General features: G+C 56.4%; 1 protein-coding gene across 1 annotated transcript in view; it reads right to left on the bottom strand.

Moving 5' to 3' along the window:
- Positions 1–24509, bottom strand: part of PAPPA (pappalysin 1) — a 237167-nt gene that overhangs the window by 63339 nt on the left and 149319 nt on the right. The window contains exons 11-13 of the mRNA XM_077913087.1: positions 6128–6244; positions 5057–5192; positions 2628–2841 (exon numbers count right to left, since the gene is read on the bottom strand). Of these exons, the coding sequence (XP_077769213.1) occupies positions 2628–2841; positions 5057–5192; positions 6128–6244 (467 nt within the window). The remainder of the gene's footprint in view (positions 1–2627; positions 2842–5056; positions 5193–6127; positions 6245–24509) is intronic.

Genomic DNA, 24509 nt, shown 5'->3' with positions numbered 1-24509 from the left:
CCTTGAGCCCCTGGAATCTGGGTCGAACACACCGCCTGCACTGACATTGCGGGAGTGATGCGTCTCCTGTGGCGGCCCACTGGGCATCGGTCACGCTGCTCCCAGGACAGGGGAGCAGAAAGGAGAAGGGAGAAGAGTGGACGGAGGAGGGGCCGCACCAGACTGAGGGGCGGGCTGAGGCTGAGGCTGAGGCTGAGGCTGGGGCTGGGGCTGGGGCTGGGGCTGGGTCGGGGCGGCCTCTCCGGACCTGGGCAGCAGCTGAGGTCAGAGGCCCGCGCCACCCGAGCCAGCTGAAATGTGCGCTGTAAAAAGTGATGCTATTTACCTTGGTGTTTTGAGAAAGAAGAAAAACATCCCATGGCTTTTTACAGTTGTTGCTTATTTTTCTTTTCTTTCCTCCCGGTTTGTTTGTTTTAATGCATTTGCACATTTGTGGGGTCCTGACTGTTTGGGTAAGTGCCTCTCAGGCTCTCCGGGTGCAGCTGCTCCCCTCCCCAGCAGCCCCCCTTCCCTGGAGCCTCCGGGAGGGGTCCTCACCCCCCAGCCGTCGGTCGGTCAAGCCGCTGAGGCCCCCGGACCTCGGCTCTCTCCTCTCCAGCCGCCCCGCTCACTAGAGGCCCACGCGTGAGCAGCCGGGACGGGTCCCCTTCTCTCCCAGACGCGCTTGGCTCCGAAGGGTGTGCGTGCCTGTTAGGGGCAGACGACACAGGGCTCTGCCTCCTGACCGCCCGGACAGCTTGACTCTCGTGCTCTTGTCCGCACCTCACGGGACAGGTGTCATAATGACATAAAATAATGAAATGCGGTAACGAAGTGCACGTTGGTTCCCTCCGCCCCCCGTACACCCCCACCAGCTCTTGGGAACCAGAGAATGTTAGAACGGGAAAGGACCAGGGACAACATCCAATGCATCACCATCCTCCTATGGACGGCGAAACAGAGGCCCAGAGAGGCGCAGTGACGGGCTCAGAGTCACATAAGCAGCCAGGGACGGCGGGGGGCGGGGGGGGCAGTTCTTCGGCCCCATGTCAAAGAACTCAACAAATGCTGGAGCAATTGATTTGTTTCTGGCGTCAGGCACTTCTAACGGTTTACTGCTAATGAAGAATTCGGAGAAGCCTGGGCTGGCCTCAGTCAACTTGCCCGTGGTCCCGGTGGCCGGGCAAGGATGGGACGGAAAGCACTGCAGCAGAGGTCTCAGGGATTTACATTTCCCATCGACACCGTTTCCCTGAGTTCTGAGAATTGACTTATTTTTATAGTCTGGAGAGCCGGGGAGGAAAAAGCCCTTTTAGTGTAAAATATAAAGTGATATTTAAGGAGCTCTTTTGCCTCCGAACGATTGCAACAGACTTTGCACAACAGAAGCTAGAGACAGTGGGTGCAAAACAATGTGGGTTTTGCAACCACCTTTGGAGTCCCCTGTGGCGGCAGGGGCGTGGGAAAGGCAGTGCCCCCCCCAACCACGGTCCCAAATGTTTTCTTCTCCTCGCTCCCAGGTATACGGGGCAGGACTGGCTCGCCTTTCAGAGGGCCTTCCCCTGGGGGAGCCCACCGAGGCCCCTGCGCCCCCTGCCTCAGTCTCTCTCTCTCTCTCTCTCTCTCTCTCTCTCTCTCCCCTTCTGGAGCTCATTAAACAAACATGAGAGGTGCTGTGTGAGCCTGGACCAGCCCTTCCCCTTTGGGGGCCCTGGGATTCTGGGGAGTTTGGACACTCCGGGTGTCCTGGGTGATCTCCAGGGCGGCTTCCTGCTCGAAGGGCCTCATGCGGAGTTCCAAGCGGAGACGCACCGCCGTCGGATCCGGAAGGGGCCGCAAATATTCCGCATCAATACCTCGCCTCTGCACGGTGCCCAGCGGCCTGTGAGAGGACGTGCGTCGACGGCACACCACTAGCCCTCACGGCCACCCGGGGCGGGTGTGTGTGTGTGTGTGTGTGTGTAGATATTCCTGTCCGTTTATTCAAAAACAGGAAAGCGAGACTCAGAAACGTAACGTGCCTTGCCATGGAGATGCAGGCGAGGAGGGGCACATCCAAACCCAAGTAGGAGTACCCCCCAAACTCGGATCGCTCCCCGGAGACCCCAGCTCTCCCAGCTTCAAGCGGGGTGCGTCACTGACACCACTTGAGACGCACTGATGGAGCGACGTGAGGCCGCCACCAGGGCCCCCGAGACCGCTGAGGGCATCTCCGGGGCTAGGCTTGGGGTGGACACGGACACTTCCCCATGGCTGAAGTCCAGGGAGCCGGGCCGGAGCCAGTGCCAGTCCCCTGCACCCTCCTAGATATCCCAGCGTGTCGGAGCTGCACGGCAGCGAACCCCCGCCCCCGGCCCCTCTTTGTTCAAATGTGGATGCCCAGACCCGGGCAGGGAACGTGCTGTTGCCCACGCAAGCCAGCCATCGGCGGTGGGGACTGTGAGCGGGAGGCAGGGCCTTCCCACCGCGCCCGCCTGCTTCCCTCCCTCCCACGCCTGGGAGCCGGAGCCCCACGCCGGGTGGGCCGCGTAGACCCCAGGGCAGGGCCCCGCTGGAGGCCCGAGGCCAGAGAAGGGAGGCAACGCGCATGTCCGTGCGCCGCCGAACCCCAGCCAACGGCCCAGGGCATGCGACCCGGGGTCCCTTACCTCTGCTCGGCTGAGCTGTAGGTCTCCCCTCTCTGGCAGCTGCTCAGGGTGACGGGGTCAAAGTTGTCGAAGGAGCGGAGGGCCACCCCCGAGATGGCGACCAGGGGTGAACTGAAGCTCACACGGACCGCCCGGCTGTGGTAGAAGGGCTGGCTGAGGTCATGCACCACGGGGATAATCAGGGGATTGTTCCTGCAGCTCAGGACATGGAGGCCTGTCAGGGGAGACAGAGGGCCGCGGGGCCAGGCTCATTACTCAGGGCCAGTCACGCCCCCCCAACGGGCCCTTCCCGAAGCCCCCAGACCCTTTCATGTCACTGCACAAAAGCACCATTGGGTGGCCAGTGGGGATTTTGAGTTTGATTGAAAGTTTCTTTGTCTGCCTTTTTCTCTTGGTTCCAAATCTTTCCAATCCCTGTGCCTCCCTGCCCCCTAAGCTCTCCCTTCACCCAGCGCCCACAGCCGCCCGCCCTCCCCCCGGGCCGCCCCCCCCCCCCGACGGGCGTGGCTGGCCCTGACCACCCTCCCGCATGGCGACAGGGCCCACAGGCCAGGCCGCCTTCCCAGGCAGCCCGCAGCTGGTAGGGACCATCCAGGGGAGCCGGCCCTTCCCGGGGGGCCAGGCCTGGCCTCGGTGCTGATGCAGGAGCCCGGCCTGTGAGGCGCAGACCCCACAGCCGTGCTCAGGGGTGACGCGGAGAAGCTGGGCAGGGGGGCTTCCCGGAGGCGCCCGTAACAGCCTTCCAGAAACCCGGGTCCCTCCAGAGCCAGGAGCAGGTCCCCAGGTGTCCAGGACGAAGGCGGGCGGCAGAGAGGAGGGCGCACCCAGGAGAGGGAAGGGGGCGGCCGGGTGGGCCGGGTGGGCCGGACGCTGGCTCTGCTGTCTGCCGGCCTCGGCTCACGGGGCACTCAGCCGGTCACACCCCAGCCACGTGACCCCAGCAAAGGGTTAAACTCGCTTCTGCATCTACCACGGGGATGATCCCTGCCCGGCAGGCCTGCTGGGTTGGGCGTCTGGCTCCCGCTCCAGAAGGTGCCCTTCCGCGGTCAGTCCTGGGGGGCGCAGGGGGGCAGGATGCTGAGGACAGAGGACCCCGCGGGGAGGGACGGGGACACGCCGAAGCCCCGGACGCGGGGTCACGGGATCCAAGTAGCTTCTGTGGAAGCGGGCCTCCCCCGCCCCCCGGGGCCTCTGCGATGCCAGCACAGCTAGGAAAATATTTGCCTCGCACTTAGGGAAATTTCCCCGGATTCCAGATAAGTCCGGAGGGGTTTTCTTTCTCTTCCTTATTAACACGTCCCCCCTCGCCTCTAAAACTCACTAAATAAGTAAACAGAAAAACAAAACACGAAACCCTCTCCCGCTCCCTGGGCTTCCGCTTGACCCTGCGGTGACCCCTGGCCTGCTGGCTCCACGCGGGTCTCTGAACCCAGCTCCCCAGGGGCGGTGCAGGCCTCGCTCTGGAGCCCGGCCTCCCCGGCTGGCCTGGAATTCCCAGCCCCTGGAGTGGCTGCACCGGAAACAGGACTCTCCTGGTGCCAGGCCCTGGGCTGGGCCCCCTTACCACCGCCGGGAGGGCCCCTCCGTTACTCCCTCTCAGTCTCGCTCTGACGATCACATGGCACCGTGGGGACAAGAGGACAGCAAGACGCCACATGAGGTGCTCTGAGGTCGTGGAAAGCGTTCACCTCTGTGGGCCCAGTGAGTGGCAGGGACAGCACGGAAGCCTGGGCCCTCAGCCCCGGGGCTGGGCCCCCCCACCTCTGCACCGAGCACACGCGGGTACACAGAGGGCTCTGCAAGTGACAGCTTGACCACTCTGGCCCCGTCCTCCCCGCCCTCCCCCAGCCCTGGGCGGAGGCAGTGCCTCGGCAGACAGGACCTGGCTCTGGATACACCTTCCTGCTCCCCACACTGGCCTTTGCTTCTCCTTCCTCCTCTGGGGAGCTCTGCAGGTTGTGCTGGAGACACGGCTGCCACTGCGGGGGACTGAGGGACACCTCGGGCTGCAGGGTAAAGCGCCCTGGCTACGATTCCAAGCTCCTGGCTCCTTCTCTCTTCCTGGTCACTGCCCCGCCACCCGGGCTCTCCCAAGGCCTCTCTTTGGGTGTCAGGTGCTGATACCTAGAGGAAGGGCCTTTGCTCGGTCTCCTTCCCGGGGTCTCCTGAGGGTCACATGGGGTGCGCGAGGTTAAAGGTGCCTGGTAGAAAGGAGCTGTTGAGAGGACTTGGACGGTGGCCCCTTATCCCCATATCTACCACACCCAGGCCCCTCTGGATACACAAAGGCCTCCTGATTTGCCACCAGAACGCCAAACAGAGACGCAAGAAAGAGGGAAGGCGAAGGAAGACCTAGGTCTCAGCTGCTCCTCAAACCAAGCCCTGGATAGATACGGTCCCGAGGGCCACGGGCATGAGAACGCGCTCACCGAGATCGTGGCTCTGATCTTTGGTATCAAAGAGCTGGACGCTGATGGTTTCCTGCTTCTGGTCCCCGTAATAGGTGCCATCGGTCACCAGGTGGACGATGACAGCTGCAGCCACCATTGGCTGAGAGAAGTATGCCTGAAATGCAGAAGACACAGGAGGGTCACGTTCGGGCACGTGGCTGGGGAAGCAGCCATGGTGCGGGGGTTTCAAGGAGCATCTTCCATTTTAGGGACTGGGCCGCTCATCATGGGTCCAGGATAGGAATAGGGAGGCAGGGGGTGAAGAGCACAGGCTCTGAGGTGGGAAGCTCTGTGCCAACTTGGCTCTACTCCTGCTGAGCTGTGTACAGTGAGTGGAGGCTCAGCGTCCATGGGCCTAGGCTCCCTCACCTCCCTCCAAGTGATATATTAAGTGAATAACTCAATCATAGGGTGCCTGTGAGGCTCCAGTAAGATAATGGGAACAAAGTGTCTGGCACATACTAAAACCATAAAAAAAGAAAGGTGCTGTTATTATTTGTCACTTCTCCATGCTAGCCTCTGTGTTGGGCAGCAAGGAGACAAAGCCGAGTAAGACCCAGCCCTTGCATTTCTGCGGACCATGGAGTTCAAAGTGGGTCAGTGATGTGCAAATCAAAAGTCAATACAATCCACAATCCTTAGTCAGGAAGATGGGCCCAAAGAGAGCCACAGAATAATGTGACAAGCACCATCCAACAGATGACCAAACACAGGACGAGAAGGGAGAGAACAGTCAGTCACTCCTCTGCGGGGATCAGTTAAGCCTTCAAGGGGGAGAAGACAATCTTAAAAGGCCTTGAGCAATGAACAGAAGGTTCCGGGAAGACAAAAGGTATCCAGAGTCTTTGCCAAAACAAGAATGACGAGGGGCATTCCATGAGCGATGAAGGGATTCTATTTCAGGAAGCATCCTATTGCCAAGTGTTTTGTTCTCTGTCCTGACCATGAGCACCCTCAGGGAGGAGACAAGCCATCCTGAGGAAGGGTCATGGGAATTGGTTCCTGGGGGCCACTGCTGGAGAGTCTAAGGCTCTTAAAGCTTTGGCTTACCCGGAGCCAGAAAGTGGTCTGAGCCATCTGGGAGTAGTATGGGTAGCTGATGGTACAAGGGTACCAGGCATGCTGGGAAATGCCTTCACTGAGATCTATCACCTTCGTTCGACACACCTGCGAAAAGATAAAGAGAAACGTGTTTTAGAGGGTGTCAGAAGTTGAATTAAATTCAAGTAGAAACACCTTTGCCATCCACCTATTTTGTTCTTGGCGCCACAGGAGGAAACAGGGATGACAGACAGGAGCCCGCTGTGCTCCAGGAGCCCACCGCCTACCGAGGAACAGGGAACCCTCCACACTCTTAGGGACAGGACAGATACCACGTTTTGGTGGTGGAGGCGACAGAGACATTCTCATGGGGCAAATGCTGGAGGAGCTGACGTCTGAGTTGGATCTTAAAGAATAGAGGAGACAGGGGGTTAGGGCACTGCGGGTGCCAGGAGCAGGAGCAAAGGCTCCGAGGAAAGTGGAAATCTGGAATGCTTCGGTTGTGCTTAGCTGCCTGGTATTCTGAGAGCTTGGGGAGGGCAGCAGAAAAGGCAGGAGGAGGGGTGGGATCTTGCAGAGTCGTGAATCCAAAGCAGAACATTTTAGAACAAATCTGAAAATTGTGCCCAGATCTGTATGAAGGACAGAGGAAAGACTATGATAGTATGGGCCTATCCCCCAAAGACAGGATGTGTGTGTGTGTGTGTGTGTGTGTGTGTACACTGTGTGCACGTGTGTATACTGTGCATCCACATGTCATTCCATTCCTCAGGTCGTTCACGCATCCGAGTCCTATTTGTTGGGAGATTGCTGTTTGCCGAACACTGTGGGACGGGACAGACGCTGAGGAGCTAGGGCCGACCATGAGCGCACGTGTCCATCCAGGCACCACACAGGCATGCGCAGCTGTAAACTGTCGAGTAGAAAACAGAAAAGCTCTATGATGGAAAAGGAGAGAAACAACGGACTAGTTCTTGAGATTGGTGAGGCCTTTCGCAGCAGGCCGCCCCACGTCCATGCTGCTCCTCTGACCTGGGATGTGGCTCCTCTCTCAAAACTCCCTGTGGATCTGGGCCTGTCATGCCACACGTCTGGGTCTCAGTGTACTCATCTGAGAAAGGCCGACTGGCAAACGCTAAGGCTCCTGCAAGCTATAAAAAAAGACCCCAGAAGGTCATAATAGACACGTATACATGTAAAACAAACACAAAAGAGAGGGAAAAAGAGAAAGTATATGCAAGGATCAAGGATACGGATTCCAGCGATACCTAGAGTAGCAAGAGATCGGGAACAGTTTATATGTCCTTCTGTGGGGAAGGGATGCATCGAGTAAGAAACAGTCACGTGACCATCCTTCCATTTGGCAAAAGACTGTGAAGAGGCCTGAATTAAATCCATGCACAGGGATGATAGTAGAAGTATTCAGTGTCAGGTCCAGTGTGGGTCCTGGCCACACGAAACAGAAGCTCTCCCTCCTCCCGAGTCCAAGACATCAATGGAGAGGTTGCAAAAGCCTAATACTCCGCGGGGAGGGAGGCGGAGCAGGAACGAGGTATGAATGGACAGGTACAATATGATGTCATTTACAAAAAAAATCACACAGAGCAAGACAATCTCCCTACCAGAGATCCCTAGAGATGACTACAGAAGAATTAAAAACAGAGTAGAAGAGTCGTATGTCAAATGTGCTATAGTCAAATTCAAGATCAAATGCGTGGCCGCGTGGCTGCGCCATCATCTACAACTGCAATCATCAGTGCCTTTTTATTTTTTAAATGAACTTTTTTGTATTGGAGTGATTTCATATTGACAAAAAAAGCTGCAAAAGTAATAACTGAGTCCTGAATGCGCCTCCTTCATCTGGTGTCCCTTGCCGTTAACATCTTCATCAATTCATTCTTGAAGCCCCATATAGAGGGGCGCCTGGGTGGCTCAGTTAAGCATCTGCCTTGGGCTCAGGTCATGATCTTTGGGTGCTGGGATCAAGCCCCACATTGGGCTCCCTGCTCAGCAGGGGGGGGTGCTTCTCTCTCTCTCTCTCTCTCTCTCTCTGTTCCTCTCCCACTGCTCATCCCCTCTCTCACAAATAAATAAAACCTTAAAAATATTTTTAAAAAATTAAAAAGTTGCTTAGCCAGCTCTGAAGCATCACCCAGGACGTCCTGCAGGGGCATGCTGGCCTCCGCTAAGGAGACCCTGCTTTATCTTTGACATCTGCACATGAGATGAGCTCACAGGTTTTCAGGGATTCCAGGGTTCCCTGGAGGCCTCCACCTGCGGCTCAGGGTGTGAATCTGCTTCCTTCCTTCTCTGCTGCTTTACCTGTAGCATCTCCGCTCACGGGTCTTACCTATCAAGCTGCCATGTCATGTTTCCCTTCAGAAAAGAGCTTCACTGCTTTAAGAGCATGGAAAAGTAGTAAGAGCCGTCTATTGCCAAAGTTCCCTTTCCCCTCCCCGAGAAATCAGTGGGTCCTGGGCATGCAGCAGGAGTTTTCCCCCCGAACGTCGCGTGTCACGTCTCAAGGAGTGTAGAGGTGCCAGGAATCAACCATCTCATTGGCCAGAAGCAGGTGACAGCTTCTGTTGGTCAAGTCTCTCGAAGCCCAATACCAAGGAGACCGGGGGGCAGACCAGCCACTTTAATAGGCTGGAAGATGTCTTCGAGTTTATTTTTCTCAAAAACAACTGGGACTGGGCTTAGGCAGATCTGCCAGTGGATTGTGTTACATTTTACAACAGTGCGAGCCTTTGCATAAACTATCTATGGCATTTGAAATCCTGGCCAGCAATTCGACATGTATCATTTGGAAATTCTTTCCCCTGTGTTCGGAGTGTTCTGAGCTGCCCGTCCCCAGCAGAGTGTGGTTGGAGCACATCTCTGGAGTGCTGGGCGGCGGCGGGGGCGGGGGGGGGGGGGGGATGCTTATCTCTGCATCTAAGACACCAACAAAGCCCTCTTATTGCTCAAATACAATTTTCTCTTATCTGGTCAGCTCTATCAGCACCAGACAGGGCTTGAGAATAACTGCTGTTATTTTATTCTCCTGTTTTCCTATTTAGATTGTGTTTGTTTCAAGCTGGCTGCGATCCTGGCCGGGGACAGTCAAGCAGATCAGAGAGGAGCAAACAAATCCAGCTGAACCTTTGCCCAAAGCCCCGGTTGATCTTAAAACCTTCTACGTTCCTGGGGGAGGCTGGCGGGGAGGAGCGGGGTAGGCCGCAGGGGAAAGGTGAAGCGAACACTCACAGGCCTCCTGCTTTTGTAGACCTTGCGGATTCTGCTCATTCACCAGCTACTTACTGAGGGTGGGTGGCACCCCCCGGGGCTCTGCACAGCTGAGAGAAAAAAGAGCTTTGCTCTTGGCCACAGGGTTGGTCACTACGGTCCAAGTGCGATCCCAAGGTGACTGATTCCACGGGGATGCTCCGTTTTCATCCACTCACTGCTTTGCACCCTCCAAAGAAAGCCAAGTCCGACTGCATAAAGCATTACTGAACAACGGAGACTTTCCTGAACATTCATGCGGAAACAAGCAGGAGAGTTACATCCCACGCTCTGTGGGGACCCGAGCTCCCCTGGCAGCCGCAGGAAGTGGGTGCCGTCTCCCTCATCATCCCCTTTCCTCCAGTCGCTCTGCTGACCTCCCCAACCCTCCTCACCTCCCCGTCTTCCCAACTTGCACCTCCCAGATCGCGCGTGAGCCATTCTTCTCTCCCTCGGATGACCCGGTCTTGCACACACATCATCTTTCTGATGATGCCACCTAACAACCCTCCCCAGTGCTGTCGGGGGCTGAGCATAGTAACCTGTTGCCCTCTCCATCATGCTGCTATCCGTCCCTTCACATCACTAGACCTTGCAGAGCACACCTAGGGGCTCTAAAAACATGGGCAGCCTCCAGGCTTCGGGTTGCCCTGACAGATGAAGAGGGGGGCCTCCTACAGATGGAACCTGGCTTTCGGCTTTGCCCACTTTCGGCCCACATGTCCGCTACGGCATTATTCACAATAGCTGAGATGTGCAAAAAACTCAAGGTCCATCAGGAGGTCAATGCATAAACAACATGTCATCTGTTGATAGAATGGCAGCATGTTATACAGCCAAAAAAAAAAAAAAAAAACAGGAAACCCTGCCATATGTGATGCTAAGGATGAACCTGGAGGACATCATGCTAAGTGAAATAAAGCCACCACAAAAGGACAAATACTGCATTATTCCACTTGCATGAGGCAGCTACAGAAGTCAGATTGGGGGATCCCTGGGTGGCGCAGCGGTTTGGCGCCTGCCTTTGGCCCAGGGCGCAATCCTGGAGATCCGGAATCGAATCCCACGTTGGGCTCCCGGTGCATGGAGCCTGCTTCTCCCTCTGCCTCTCTCTCTCTCTCTCTCTCTGTGACTATCATAAATAAATAAAAACTTAAAAAAATATATTAAAAAAAACTCCCTTAAAAAAAAAAAAAAAGAAGTCAGATTGGTAGAATCAGTGAGTGGAACAGTGGCGGCCGAGGGCTGGGGTGCGGGGAGAAGGTAGTTGCTAATCACCAGACATCAGGTTTCAGGTTAAGCCAGGTGGTTAAGTTCTGGAAACCTGCTGTACCTGTAGCCAACAATACCTTATCGAACACACAAAAATGTGTGAAAGAAGGTAGATCTTGGGGCACCTGGGTGGCCCAGTGAGTTAAGCATCTGACTCTCAATTTTGACTCAGGTTGTGATCTCAGTGTCCTGAGATCAAGCTTCGAGTTGGGCTCGGTGCTCAGCAGGGAGTCTGCTTGGGAGTCTCTTCCTCTTCTTCCCTCCCACCCCCATCCTCTCTCTTTCTCTCTCTAAAATACATATATAAAATCTAAAAAAAAAAAAAAAAGTAGCTCTCTTGTTCACTTTTTTGTCACAATAAAATGGGACACAGTAGTACTGAAAGACTAAAATACTGATATGCATCGAATGAGCAAATACGTTAATAAAACAAGTGAGCCGGTTCAGGTTGGGGGAGAGAAATCCATATAATGGTGCCAGGCAAGGAGCAGATGTGGGTGGGCTGGCAAGCACCCTCCCTTAGGTACTCTCGGGGTTGGAGGAGGGATTACCCAGGATCTTCTTGATCACTTCAGAGCCGGAGAACTCACCTCCATGCACAGGCACCTCAATCTGCCCTCGGACAGCACTTCCCAGCGGCCAGGACGTGTCTGGCTGTACTTTCTCCAACGTTTTCCTCTAAGTAGCAATGTCTACACGCTTTCGTATTTAGAGTTCCAGAGTTAGAAGAACTGAAGAGCTGCCTACTGAGATGATTCCTTCTGCAGCGCGCAAGGAAGGGTGGGCTGTCTTGTACAACGTAACGCGACAAGTAGGTGGCAAAACTGTTATTAAAATGCAGAATTTTCTGGTCTCAAGAATGGATGCTTTTTCCTCACCTATGCTCAGCTCCCCCTTGGTGTTTTTAGGTTTATTTGTTTTAGCAAGCTCTACACCCAACGTGGAGCTCAAACTCACAGCCCTGGGATCAAGGGTCACATGCTCCTCTGACTGAGCCGGCCAGGAGCCCCCAGTCCTACTTCTGTTGTGTAGAACCATCTCTAGCGGGAGGTCTCGCTCTTCCCCAAGAACGCATGGCATGGAGAGCAGACAGGAATTCCGGTGCCCACGCCACTCCTTTCTCCAGGAGAAGCCCAGCTCTAGGTCTTCGATGGAAGCTGAGCAGCCACTGCTGTCCAGTCCCATCTTAACAGCTGTGGGAACCGAGGGGCAAGAGGCTGCTGCCCCGCTTGGTCTTCGGCACCATGCCCTAGATGCCTCATCACCCTCAGGGATGTGCCTACACCTAACACCCCCCATGGGAAACAGGAGACCTGGGTTGGTTCTGGCTGTGTCACTTATCAGCTGGACCTCCCCCCCACCTTCAGCCTCCCCATCTGTGACACACCGTGGTTGTCCGGGATGACCCCAAAGTCCCCCAGGAGCTTGAGGACACCCTGTGTAACGACTTCCACCAAGGATCTCAAGGTCCCAATACCATTTATCCTCCCAGTTATCCTCTGTGAGGCTGGAATCATTGTCCCATTTTCCTTTTGAGGAAGGGGGGCAGAGAGGCTTTAAAGAACCCCATTAAGGTCACACATCCAGTTGTGTAGGGCGGCCAGAAGCCAGACTCCGATCCTTCTGACGCCACGGTCTATGTGCCTGCGTTGGCCAAAGCCTCCACTTCCTCTGATGGAGAAGAAGGCACCAGTCACCACTCTCTGCCTCCAGATGCTCCCTGCTCCAAGGTCCTCACTACTAACCTGCCAAAGTAAAGAACTCACCCTGTTGCCCCGATCACCCCTCCATGGCCGCCCCGGGACCGCGGGACGGGAGGTTTCCTAAGACACAACTGGCAAAGGCCTTCGGGAGCCGGTTTCGGCCACATCACCACCTTCACCCCCAGCTGCCCGCCCCCCCCCGCCCCTGCAGCAGGTGGGCATCCACACACGTGCACGGTGGGGCTTCCTCCGCCCCACGCGGCCCCTTCTCTCACGTGCCCGGCCTCAACCACCTTGGTGCTCGTGCCCAGACTCCCCCCCACCCCGCCAGCCCCGCCGCTGCACTGATGCCCATGCTGTGCACTACTACACACGCTTCAAAGCCAGTCTCGAATATCACTCCTCCTCTGAAGGCCCTTGCTCGCCCCCCACGCAGAATTAATTGCTCTCTCGCGTGTTCCCATAGCTCTTCGTATATACCTCGGTCACAGCGCTTGTCAGCTTGGAGTATAGTTGTTTAGAGCCCAGTCTTAGCCCTTTAAGTTCTCAAGACTTCCAAGCTGAGAAGCACGCTGTCGTCACGCCCGCATCCATCCTAGCACATCGCCCAGCACCGGGACGCAGTGGGTGCCCCGGGGACAACAATGACAACAGGAATGGTGGCAGCGGCGGGATGGCGGTCCTAGGACGGGCGCTTTTTAAGCCTGTGTGCCAAATCTTGCAGGTCTCAGGACAACCCTGGGAGGGTGGCACCGTGAGGACACCTGTTTCATAAGTAAGGACTGGAGGCCTCGTACTTTGCCTGAGGTCACACGGCTCACAGCTCACCGTGGTACCGGGATTCAATTCGAAGGCGCTCACTCAGCCCACAATCTTATTAAGAGTGGCTGTGACCTGGGCAGGGGCCACCTGCCGTTCTCCCCGGGCTGTCGTGGAGGATGGACTTGGAATTTGTGCTGGACGGAAGCTGCTTCAGCAGCCCAAAGCAGTTCCTCCCAGGGCGGCCCTGGGCTGGGCAAGGTGGTGGAAAGAGCCCTGGCTTGCCAGGCCAGAGGCTTGCCGACCAGAGCTGACCCACATCTTATGTCCCCCGACACCCATCCTTCTCACGTGCACAAGGACAGAGTGAGCTGAATCCCTAACAGGCTTTTCAGTGCTGACAGTCGGCCAGCGTTTCACTCCCCGCGCCTTCCTGGCGAATGCTGCCGGAGAGAGTGTGGACCCCGTAAGGAAGTGGGATTGTCCCGTCAGCCCCTCGGCCAACCCCTGGACCTCGCGGCTCTGGTCTCTGGAGGGCCAATTTCACAGCCACCTTTCTACGCAAACCGGAGGGCAAACATAAACATTTACCGCAGCCATTCCAGCAATGTGTTTTCTGTTTTCTTTTTCTTTTCTTTTCATGCATGCTACAAAGAGCTGGTTCTCCCCGCAAAGCCTTGAGATCACTGGATATTTGCGCTGGGGGTATCCTCAGAGATCTGATCCCAGCCATCACATCTGATGGTGAGATGGGGAACGGAGCCCACTGGAGACGGGACAGACTGGCCGTAAGCTCCTCTGGGATGGGCCGGGATGTCTGGTGGGTAGTGGGCTTGCCTGGGCTGACAGACACAGAGGCCTCCGTGGCCCCAGGACTTCGGGGCTCAGGTCCCCTCCATCCAGCACCCGCCTCCAAACCCCCCCCTTTGCCGAAGACTGCTTTCAATTAGAGGAGTTAACGATGTCTTGCTTTCAAAGGGTTTTTTAAATCCAGTTTATCTTCCACCCACACACGTCGTACACAAAGGCGGGGAGACAGAGGGAGAACAGGGGGGGAGCGGGAGTTCTGGTATTTTCCCACACAGGGGAGATGCCATGAGGTTTCTATTGAATTTCGCTTTTACAGATTTACATGCCCTTTTGTCAATCACAGGAGGGAGGAAGTGCTCTTCAAGTCTCAGGCCCGTCCTCTCCAATTTCCTCTTTCAGCCCAAAGGGACCCGGGAATGGGTCTCATAGAAAAAAGAGAGGTAAAGGACTGGGGGGGTGGGGGGGACGTGGGGGTGCATGCTGACACTAACAATAGACATAAATGCACAAGTGCATGCATGCACGCACCCCTGCGCACATGCGCACACACATGCACACACACACATAACCCAGGCAGCGTTTCCAAATATTTCTACTTAGGTCACATTGTAACATCAGGCTTGCAGCTCCAACGCCAAGTTATTTCCCCAAGAACTGCAAGGTGGTACGAGGGACAGGGTTCCCTGACATGGAGATGGCAGGAAGGAGGCCAGGGGTCAGGCCACGGAGACCACAACACCGAGGGGGCAGGTGCAGCAAAGCCACCTCTGCAGAGCCCGCGTGCCTGTCCCTTACAGAGCACGCTGCTCCCTCCGCAGTGCTCCCACAGGGAGCGGAAGGGCACCAACTCTCACAGACAGTCCACAGTGCTGGCGCTGCCCCGGGGGTCCTCTTGCCTCTTGCAGTGCTAACCGGGAGGAAGAAGCACTGCTGTCCCCATTTGAGACATAGGGAGTTCAAGGTTCAGAAGGCACCGGGCACTTCCTCACCGCGGAGGAGGCAAAGCCCACGGGCCCAACTCCAGATCCGTATCCTTCCTACCCTCTGGGTGGAGACTTCCCAATACCTCTTGGCCACACCTGTTGTGGTTTCTCGTGTGTCCATCTGTCCCCATGCTTGAGCGTCAGGGGCAGTGCTCGCCCCTGATTTCTGTCCCCTCTTCACTGGTGTCCAACTGCGGCTCGCGAGGCGCGGCTCAGCGAATGCTGCGCCTATTGGACTAAGGCGGCCGAGCACGCGGGTCGGGGCTGACGCACGAGAGCCGGAAGCCCAGGTGTGGACATGGTAATAGCCGCGTGGTGCAGGGACCTGGGATTCCTTCCTGAGCGCTGAAAGACCCTGCCCGCCCACCACCCAGGCTCACATGCAGTTGATGCACAACACGATGATGACAGTAGTAACTGGTACTCGAGCGATCTCCCACGACTCTGCGCACCAGAGCCTGTCCGATTCCGCTATTTCATACTTAGAACCACCTGATGAGAAAGGTATTAATATTACCTCTACTTTCCAGATGAGAAACAGGCTGATCGCTAACGGGGAGTCTGCTGGCCCTGAGACCACTGGGCCGGTTGAGGCATCCGCCATCCGCCAAGCCCTTGCTGGGGACAGACACCATTAATTAAACGGTGCGGACTGTTCCCCTGAGTGTAGACCTCAGAATCCACCTTAATAAAACACTCTGGCGAACCTCTCATCACTGGTCGGCATCGGCCCAGGAGATGGGCCTATTTGCAATCCCTGAACGTGGCTGTTCGCTCACGGAGGGCAAGAACGGCGGTGGCTTGCCTGTGACATCTTCAGTACGAAGAGCAGTGAGAAGCCTAAAGCCCAGACTAGTTGAATAAAAGAATGAGTCACCAACAATAACGTCGTAAAGGTCGTTGATCCTTTACCATCTATACGGATCCCCTGCTTTTCCAAAGTTCACGTCACACCACTTTGCTTTTTTTTTTTTTTTTTTTTTGCACCACTTTGCTTTTATCAAAGGCCTACCTTAGTACCTGTTCTCGATAACTGAAAGAAATCCAAAGGGGATTTTCACTTTTATGGGGAAAAAAAAAGGCCAAAAGCAAACAACAGTGCTCAGTGTTTGTCTTGCGGCGCGTCCTGCAGAGGCAGCGTGCACCCCCAGCAGCGAGGGCCCCCCACCCAGCTGCTTCTCCAGAACTACACCCAGCATCTTAGCATCAGGCCACCCGAGCTTAGACCTGTGCCTCTGAGCCTCTGGGCTTGGCCTCCATTTACTCTGTGCATTGGTTACCAAGGTGGGTCCTAAGGTAGCAGAAGAGCCTAAGTAAGACTCTTTTTTGGGGTCTGGGGACACCCCAACATGTTGTCATACAAATGAATGGCAGTTGTTTCTTTGCCTTATGCCGTTTGGGCTTAGGAAAGGTGTCATGAGAACACCCTGCTTTCGGGCTGTGGAGGAAACCTCCATCAGGTGTTCTAGCAAGTGTCCCTCGTGCCTTATCTTAGTTGATGCACACGTGATACACGGGAAACCCAAACGTCGAGATTCCAGGTCCGGGGCCTCTTCCCCTGGCTGCAGAGCACTGTCATCCTCCCCCCACCAGGTCTCTCTCCTCACTCCCTGGTCCAGCCTGTTCTGCTTCTTATTCCAAACTGACCCCCTGACCACAGAGAATTTTAAGGCAACTGAGGGTTGAGAGATAAACACACACACACACACACCTTCAATCCCCTCCTCTGACCTCTTTGCACACTTAGTAGCACTGAAAAAAGACAGAGACAGAGAGAGAAGAAGAAAGGCCAGGCTTTCTTGTAGCAACCATTAGACACAATGCTCACTGTCCCCAGGCCCCCAGAGCAGCTTCCCCTTTGATGCCCCCCTTAAAGAGATGGAGGGAGGGGGAGGAGTGGACTGGCTCTTTTTCAGTTTCGAGATTATTTGGCTCAGACAATCAAGCAAAAGCATCTCCTGTGTACAAGGCAGGTGCGCAGAGCGGAGAGACGCCTCCTTCCTCACACCCAGGGGGCTGGACGCGGCAGCAGAGCTCAGGGCTTCCACCCAGGAGCTACTTGCATGTAAGATAACTTGACATTTGATGGCCTCCAACTTCGGGGCTCAGCGCTGGGGTGATTAGCTCCTCAGCGGCCCCGGGGTCTGTCCCTAACGCATTAGCTATTCCACACTCCAGCAGGGTCTAATGTCTTCCGGCCCGTACCCCCCACACGTCCTAAACCCTGAGGTTGGGGGTACAAAGTCCTGGGCTGCCCTAAACGGCCATGAAGAAGCAGCCAGGCTTCTGAGCGGACCTGAGCAGAGAACCACCAGGCTCCCTGGTCTGGAGCACATGGACACTCCTACAGTGACGCTACCTTTCTTGGAGGAGAAACGGCTCACCATCAAGTCTACGGCTGTAGGGGACAGAAAGGTGATGCCTTCCCCTTCTCCTGCAGGTGACGTTTACTCAAGAGGCCGGAGGAAGCAGCCCGGAGACGTGGCAAGGCCAAATGTAAAGCAGCAACCGTGCCCTGAATGCGGATCCTCGCCTCGGCGGGAGGCAGGCATCAGCGGCCTCACTCACTCGACAGCTGGGAGTGAGCCAAAGCCACACGCGTGGCGGCTGCTGAGGTCTGGGCCTGACGCCCGGCCGGCCGGGTTACTGCACATCTATCTCCTGGGGTACAGGTGCGGACCCCGCAGGCCACGGTGTGTGAAAGGTGATGGTGAGGCAGCGATGGTGATGCCCCAGCTGCTTCCGCCTCCGTTAACTCCAGCCTGTGTGGCCGCAGAGATTCAGATCTACCCATTTTCATATGGGGAAACTGAGGCCAAGGGAGAAAGAATCAGCACAGCAGTGGCGGCAATAATTAAAAATAAGTGACCCCCGGTCACCAGTGCGTATGGCACACGGTGTGCGTTCTCACCGCGACACCCCACGGGGTGAGCGGCCTCTCCCCACCGACGCACAGGAGAGCTGGGCCTTGGGCAGTGCTCATCGCTGGAAACCGGACAGCCGCTCGCAGGAGGCATCGGGCAGGGGCTCGGGCTTCTGAGGCTAGTAAATCCTCAACAAGGGAGAGTGATTAGTGTCGGATGTGGCGGTGGGCTTTGTGCGGCTGGCGGCCCCTCCCTGCAGAGGCCTGGCCGGGCTCGGTTCACACGGGCCCTCCGTAGGCCTGCTCCCGGCTCCCTAATTATGCCATTCACCAGTCACCCAGGCCCGCCTCTGAACTCCTGACCCAGCAGTGAAAGACTTGGGATCTCATTACTAATCTCTTAAGCCACCTCGTCTTCCAAAATACATCCATTTAACTTGAAGGCCAAGGCGTTGGGGGTGGGAGCCGGAGAGAGGGAAAGCCCGGCACAGGGACTTCTCATGACACGGCCACATCCCTTCCCGGAGGCCTGCGTCGTCCCGAGCCCCGGGGCGGCGGGCCTGGCTGTCGGGCTCAGAGCAGGATAGGCCTCCCTGAGGGTCGGCGGCTCGGCCCCGGGACCCGGGGAGGCCTCTGGTGGGGCGGGGCCTCTGGGCCCACCTGTTTGTAATTTCAGGGGTGTGGGCAGGGGACGAGGCCCGTGTTTGTTTTAATTATTATTATTGTTGTTGAGAAGGGAGGGGAAAAAAATGAGCAGAAACTGCTAACATCTGGAGGCTCCTGTCCAGCTTATGTAATCTCCTGTCGCAGAGGAGGAACACGGGATCCCCAGCCAGATGGTCCGTGGGTGACTTCACGGCACATGTGCCTCCTCCCACAGGAAGATGCTGACGGGGTGAGGAGAGTGCCTGGTGGGACCTTCCCGAAATTCTGAAGGGGTGAGAGGCAGGGGCTTTAGGGGTTCCCAGAAATCTCAGTTTTCTTTTGGGAGGCTCAGATTTTTTTTTTCTAGCTCAACCTTGAATTTTTCTATTTCTCTCTCCATTCATTCATTCGTTCATTCACTTATTCAATATATATTTACATGGCACTTCCTCCTTGTAGGTTCCTTATTCACCTTGGTCTACATGGTGAAAATGGGTCCCAGATTTAAAAAGCAAGAAAGGGGGATCCCTGGGTGGCCCAGAAGTTTAGCGCCTGCCTTTGGCCCAGGGTGTGATCCTGGAGTCCCAGGATCGAGTCCCACGTCGGGCTCCTGGTATGGAGCCTGCTTCTCCCTCTGCCTCTCTCTCTCTCTCTCTCTCTCTCTGTCTACCATGAATAAATAAATAAGATCTCTTTAAAAAAATAAAAATAAAAAAATAGAAAGAAAGGTAAAACCTCTTCTCACAAATAGCAACCCCGGATGGGTGGGGCTGAGGGGGACGGTGTGTGTAAAAGATTCTACAAGCAAATCCACAGAGGACAGCGCGGTGGGATCTGTGTTCGAGGTATGTTCAGGCTGAGGGAGCGGCGTGGAGCAAAGAGCTGCCAGGGCAATCTGTGCCCGCGGGCCAGGCCTGAAACACAAACTCTTAATTTCAAGTGGGCTTTGGAGAGCAGCGGCCGGAGAAGAGGCGAGAGAAGGGGAAAGATGGGCCACAGCTGAGCCACAAGAAACCGAGTTTCCCAGATGATGTCAGCAGCGGAGGCATGAAGGACAAAGGTCGAGACGCAGATCTTGCTGCAAGCACAGCTCTGAGCACCCTGCTTTTAAAAAACACGCTCTTATCTTTCTGTGTTTCCAAATCTCCCCCTCCCCGCCCCCAGCATTTGTACTGAAAGCAATTCATGCAATTTCATGAATTCTAGATCAGGATAGCTATAAAAGCAGTGTGGTCTCTGGATCAGATCAAAGAGCACCGTGAGCTCCAACCAAAGTCTTCATGCACCTCTAGATGGGAACACAGAGATAGTGCCAGGGAAAGATGAAAATCCCGAGACACTGCCAACTTCAGATAGGAATCCTAAAGCATCGCGATTTGTATTTCGGAGCCCAGAGGTGTTGCCAGCTCTGGAGAAGTCTACTTACGGAGCACTGAGACCCTTCCAGTGCTGGCCCAGAATACTGAGAGACCGTGACTCTACAACGGGACCGGGCAAGGCCGTGCGCTCTACATCCAGCGCCCGGAAACCACCTGTGGAGAACCAGACGCCAAAGACGGAGAACACAAATCCAGTCACCTTCGATCCAAAAATGCCCTCCCTGCTGGCTCCGGAGTGGAAAACACGGCCAGCTCTGGAGCAACGTCCTGACACATGGGAGTCTCCACCGCTCGGCTGAGCCACACAGACCAAAGCAGCGTGGCTTGGGTGCCCTGCAGGCCACTTCTGGGCCTTTCTCTGGGAGCCCTGACATGCTCACGGGTTAACCAGAAAAGCGCTACCCGCATCCAAGCTTGGTGCCTGGTCACCGAAACCCTCGGTTCGGAATGGCTGAACGGTGGTTAATGGCAGTTTTGACCACCCGGGCCTGTTCGAGAAAGGTCAGAGCAGTGATTTTTCACTTAAAGGCATCTGTGTGTTGAAAGAACAAGGCTTTCTCGAGTTCATAAAAGCTGGGAGTTTCCAGGTGGTTCTTTTTTATTTTCCCTCCGCGCTCCCCGTCCATCCCTCCTCTCCTCCAGCTTTCTGCATTACGACCTGTGTGTTCCGGGTTGTGTCCATGATGAGGAACGAGTCACATGCCCTGAAGGGAGGGACCCACACCTGACGCCAAGACGGCCCTGCAGAGCGCACCGTCCCTGGGCTCTCACTACGGCGCGCAGGAGTCCTCGCCCCGTCCCACACACGAGCAAGGCCTGGAAACCACGGAGTGATCGGCTCCCTTCTCTTCGCTTTTGAAGAGCAGCCACTGCTCCCGTCCAGGGGGCCTGATCTTGAGTTCTCCTGGGAAGAGGGGCCAAAGGAGGCAGGGCAGGGACGAGAGGACAGGGACTGCTGATGTGCTTATGCTTTTAACGGTGTGTGCTGACCTCCAGCTCAGACGAGGGACATGGGCAGCACTGCTCTCTGGCCTGCCCCTCCAGGTTTCGGAGGTAGGGCTAGTGACTTCGATGCGACCTGCCAACCGGGGGCTTTGCCCACCAAATGCCCAATGGACACGGCTGACTTGAGTGCCCAGCCCCCCAGGAGCAGGTTCCTCCGAGGGACGGAGGCCTTACAGAGCGCGGCTTTCCCCCGGGGCGCCCTTGGCCAAGGCAGCGCACATCTGCACCGGAGCCGGCTGGGGAAGCGGCCCTTCCGAGATGTGCTCCCTGGCGAGCGGCAGCATGATCTGCGACCCACGAGGTGAAGCCTTTGACCGTCCCTATGCCTGCCACGTCCCCGAGCCTTCCACTGAGCGGCAGAAGTCACACACCTCTTAAAGAGTCGAAGGGACGTGGGCTGGAGCCTCAGCCGATGCCACTGGCTGCCGGTGTGACCTTGCACCCCCTGGGAGGGCCACACGCCCCCACTGCCAAATGAGATGCTGGTGTCTGCTCCCGGGGCCGAGACAAGGACCCCTCCACACTCCTGCCTCGGGCATGCCCTACCTGCTAGAAACAGAATTAGCACGTCCCTACTTCATCCCTCTCTACTTCTTTCTTCCTGGACACAGAGGAAGACGGGTTTGGGTTCCAATTCTCGATTCCCCCGCCCCACCCCCGGGGCCAGCTGCAGAAACTTGGAGAAGTTCCTCAAGCTCTCTGAGTCTCAGTCTACTCCTCTGTGAGCCAGTGGGTTAGTGGCTGCCTCCCAGAGGGGCTGGCAGGTGTAACCGTGCTGGAACAGTGGGGGGGCTTCGGGTAGAGACCCCGCGTAGCCGCCCGGCTAGCCTGCCTCTCACGTGGCTCCTGTCGCTGTGGTCAACCGTCCCCATGACCACCATGTCACTCCCTTGACTGTCCTCTATTATTGCTTAGTCACTGCTTTTCCTCTCTCCCTTAATTCTGCATCCCTCTTCCGCCTCCTTCCATCTGTCCTTCTGCCCTCCCTTCATCTTTCTCTTTCATGTTCTCCTTTGCTGGGAGACGACCTCCAGAGGGTGAGCCACTCTCACAAGCCGGAAAGACAATCCCTTGTGTTCCCACCAACCTCCGTAGTAACCTACCCACAGGGACACAGGGACCTCACTGAGACCCTCGTCTCTCCCGGAATAACAAGAGGCAAAAGGCTAGAGCCTTTACCATGTGGGTCGGCTTCCAGAAGCCGTTTCCTACTTTCTGCATAAAGCTGTTGACAGAGCAAAGTGCAGGTTGAGTCATAAATATTTACCACATGCCTACTTTGTGCCAGGCCCTCTTTTTCATCCTGAAACAACAACAAAAAACCCCTGTGCTTGTGCGGCTAACACTCTGGAGCGGTGGAGGGGGTGGGTCACGGAGGCAGAGAGAGCAGAGACAAGACCAGTCTGGGGCCCAGGATGGGCTTTCAGGACCCCTTCCCTTCCCCCCCCGACCCTGATGCACCCCCGTCTGCAATGCAGGGGAAAGTGGGGGACTAACGAAGGCCCTGCTTGCTCTGGTCACCCAGAGGACCATCTACCAGGGGGCTGTACCCTGGCCACATGAGGGAATCACAGGCCCTGATTTGTACATTTAAGCCAATCATAAAAGAGACGCGGCTCAGCAGACACTGTTTCCAACAGCCTCGTTCCATGAACCCAGAAGCACCCGCCGAGTACTCTCCACGCAGCAAACCCTGTGGCAGGCACAGGAAATCACTAAACGTTAAAAGATAGAGCCCAAGTCCTTAGCTGCTCCTGGGGCATTTGGTCTGAAAAGCTGTGGATGCAGGAAAAGCAAAGTAAAAGGCAGCTTGTGCTCCTTGGATGGTTGCAAAAGGGCCACGTGATCTCAGAAGAGCGAAGGCTGCACACAGGTGGGTGGTCAGAGGCAGCCTGATGGGAGGAGGTGCCATGGGACCTAGACCCCGAAGGAGAGTTAAGCCTCCAAGAGGTGGACAGGTGCACAAAGGCTCCCTTGGGCAGGAGAGATGGGGACCCCGAGGCCCGTCCGGGGATAGCTAGTCGCCAGTTCTGCCCGGAGCGGCCCCGCCAGGCAGGGAGCTGTGCAGAGGAGCCCGCCGAGATCCCGTGCGGCCCTGCCTGCTAGGGCCTTCAGGTGGTACAGACCGCGCAGAGCGGTGCCCAACCTTGGCAGGTGAGAGCTCGCAGAGACCAACGTTTACTGTGACTGACAGAAAATGTGGCAAAACTCCTCCCTTGAAGACACATGCACACTTAGGAAGTTCAAGACACTGTTTCACCAAAAAAAAAAAAAAAAAAAGAAAAAGAAACGATGGGGACAGGTGGCGTGGACCCTGGAAGAACTGGATTGACTTGTGACCCACCACACAGAGCCAAGGGCCCCCCGCCAACCTTTCCGACGTGGGGACGCGGCTCCTGCTGCACGGGTTGGTTATAAGGAGATGACGCAGCGGCTGAACCGAGTGAAGGCGGGTGGTGGCTGCTGTCGGCCAAGCGCTGCGCCCAGGGTGCCGCAGGCCCCGACCTACAGCTGAGAAGCCTGGGACTCCCCGAGGCCCCCTGTAAGGCAGCTCTGCGGTGGAACAGACTCTCCGTCAGCCTGTCCGCCAGGTGGCCCGCTGTCCCCACACGACTACTCACGTTTAAAAGTAAAAGGATCAGTGCGTGCGGCTGGTGAGCCCTGTGGCCACAGGTGGCCAGGGCCTGCCGTGTGGCACGTCCACATCCAGGACCTCCAGCTGTCCCCGGGGGCTCGGCGCCAGCAGCCCTGGAGCCCGGGCCCCCAACCAGCCTGCCCTCCCCAACACACAGCCGCTCCTCTGCTTCCCCGCGTCACTCGGGATGCCACTCTTTCCCTGGACCCCTTGCTCCCAGGCCGGGCCTGGGCCCGAGGGGGTCACTCAGGCAGCCTCCAGTCCTGAGAGCAGACCAGATCTGTCCCCAAACTCAGCCGGCTCCCAGGATGGAAGCAAGGGTGCCCAGCAGCCAAGCGTGCCCGTGCACCAGCCCGCACAAGGGTCGGGGGGGCCAGAGCCCCGGGGCGGGGGGGGGCAGGAGCCCAGGAAGTCCCTGGGGATCCGCCCTGGCTCAGAAGCACGCCTCTCAGCAGGACTCACACGCTCGATGGAGCCCACCCCTCCCTGGAAAGCAAACCTGCACACCTGTATCCGGGACCTCCTGGGACTTGGGTCTGGCTGAAACTCGAGGGGGGTTTTAAGAAACCCAGGGCTTGGGTGGAAGCACAGGTGGAAGGCCCTTCGTGGGTCCAGGTCTACAGGTAACACATCCAGGCTACCTGACAAGGTAAGGCCATGGGATGCGCATGGGAGCAGGGGGCTGGAAAAACCAACACAAACAAAAACAAAAGCCCATGCACGGCCAGGCCTCCGTCCCCTCGGAACCCCATCCTTTGGGCCTGGCTTGAGAAAGTTTACTTTCAGGCATAGGGAAATGAGCATGTGGTTTTGGGGGCAGAACTCAACGCGCCAAAGCAGCGGGCTCAGCAAGCCTGCCTGGCCGCGGCTTCCTAAGTGCACTGCAGCCCCGGAGAGCGAACGCTGTTTACATTTTTTACATGTTTCTTGGGTACAGAACATGAAACTAAATTATACAGCAAAGGCCACGCTGGCTACACGCCGGTGCCCCCACTTAAAACAGAAACAATTAAACAACAAGGAAAAAAAAAAGGGAAAAGAAGAAAGAAAAGAAAATGAAAAACAAGAAT

This window comes from Canis aureus, chromosome 10, assembly GCF_053574225.1.
Source record: "Canis aureus isolate CA01 chromosome 10, VMU_Caureus_v.1.0, whole genome shotgun sequence".
Lineage (NCBI taxonomy): Eukaryota > Metazoa > Chordata > Mammalia > Carnivora > Canidae > Canis > Canis aureus.
This window is presented reverse-complemented; position numbering and strand designations above follow the sequence as displayed.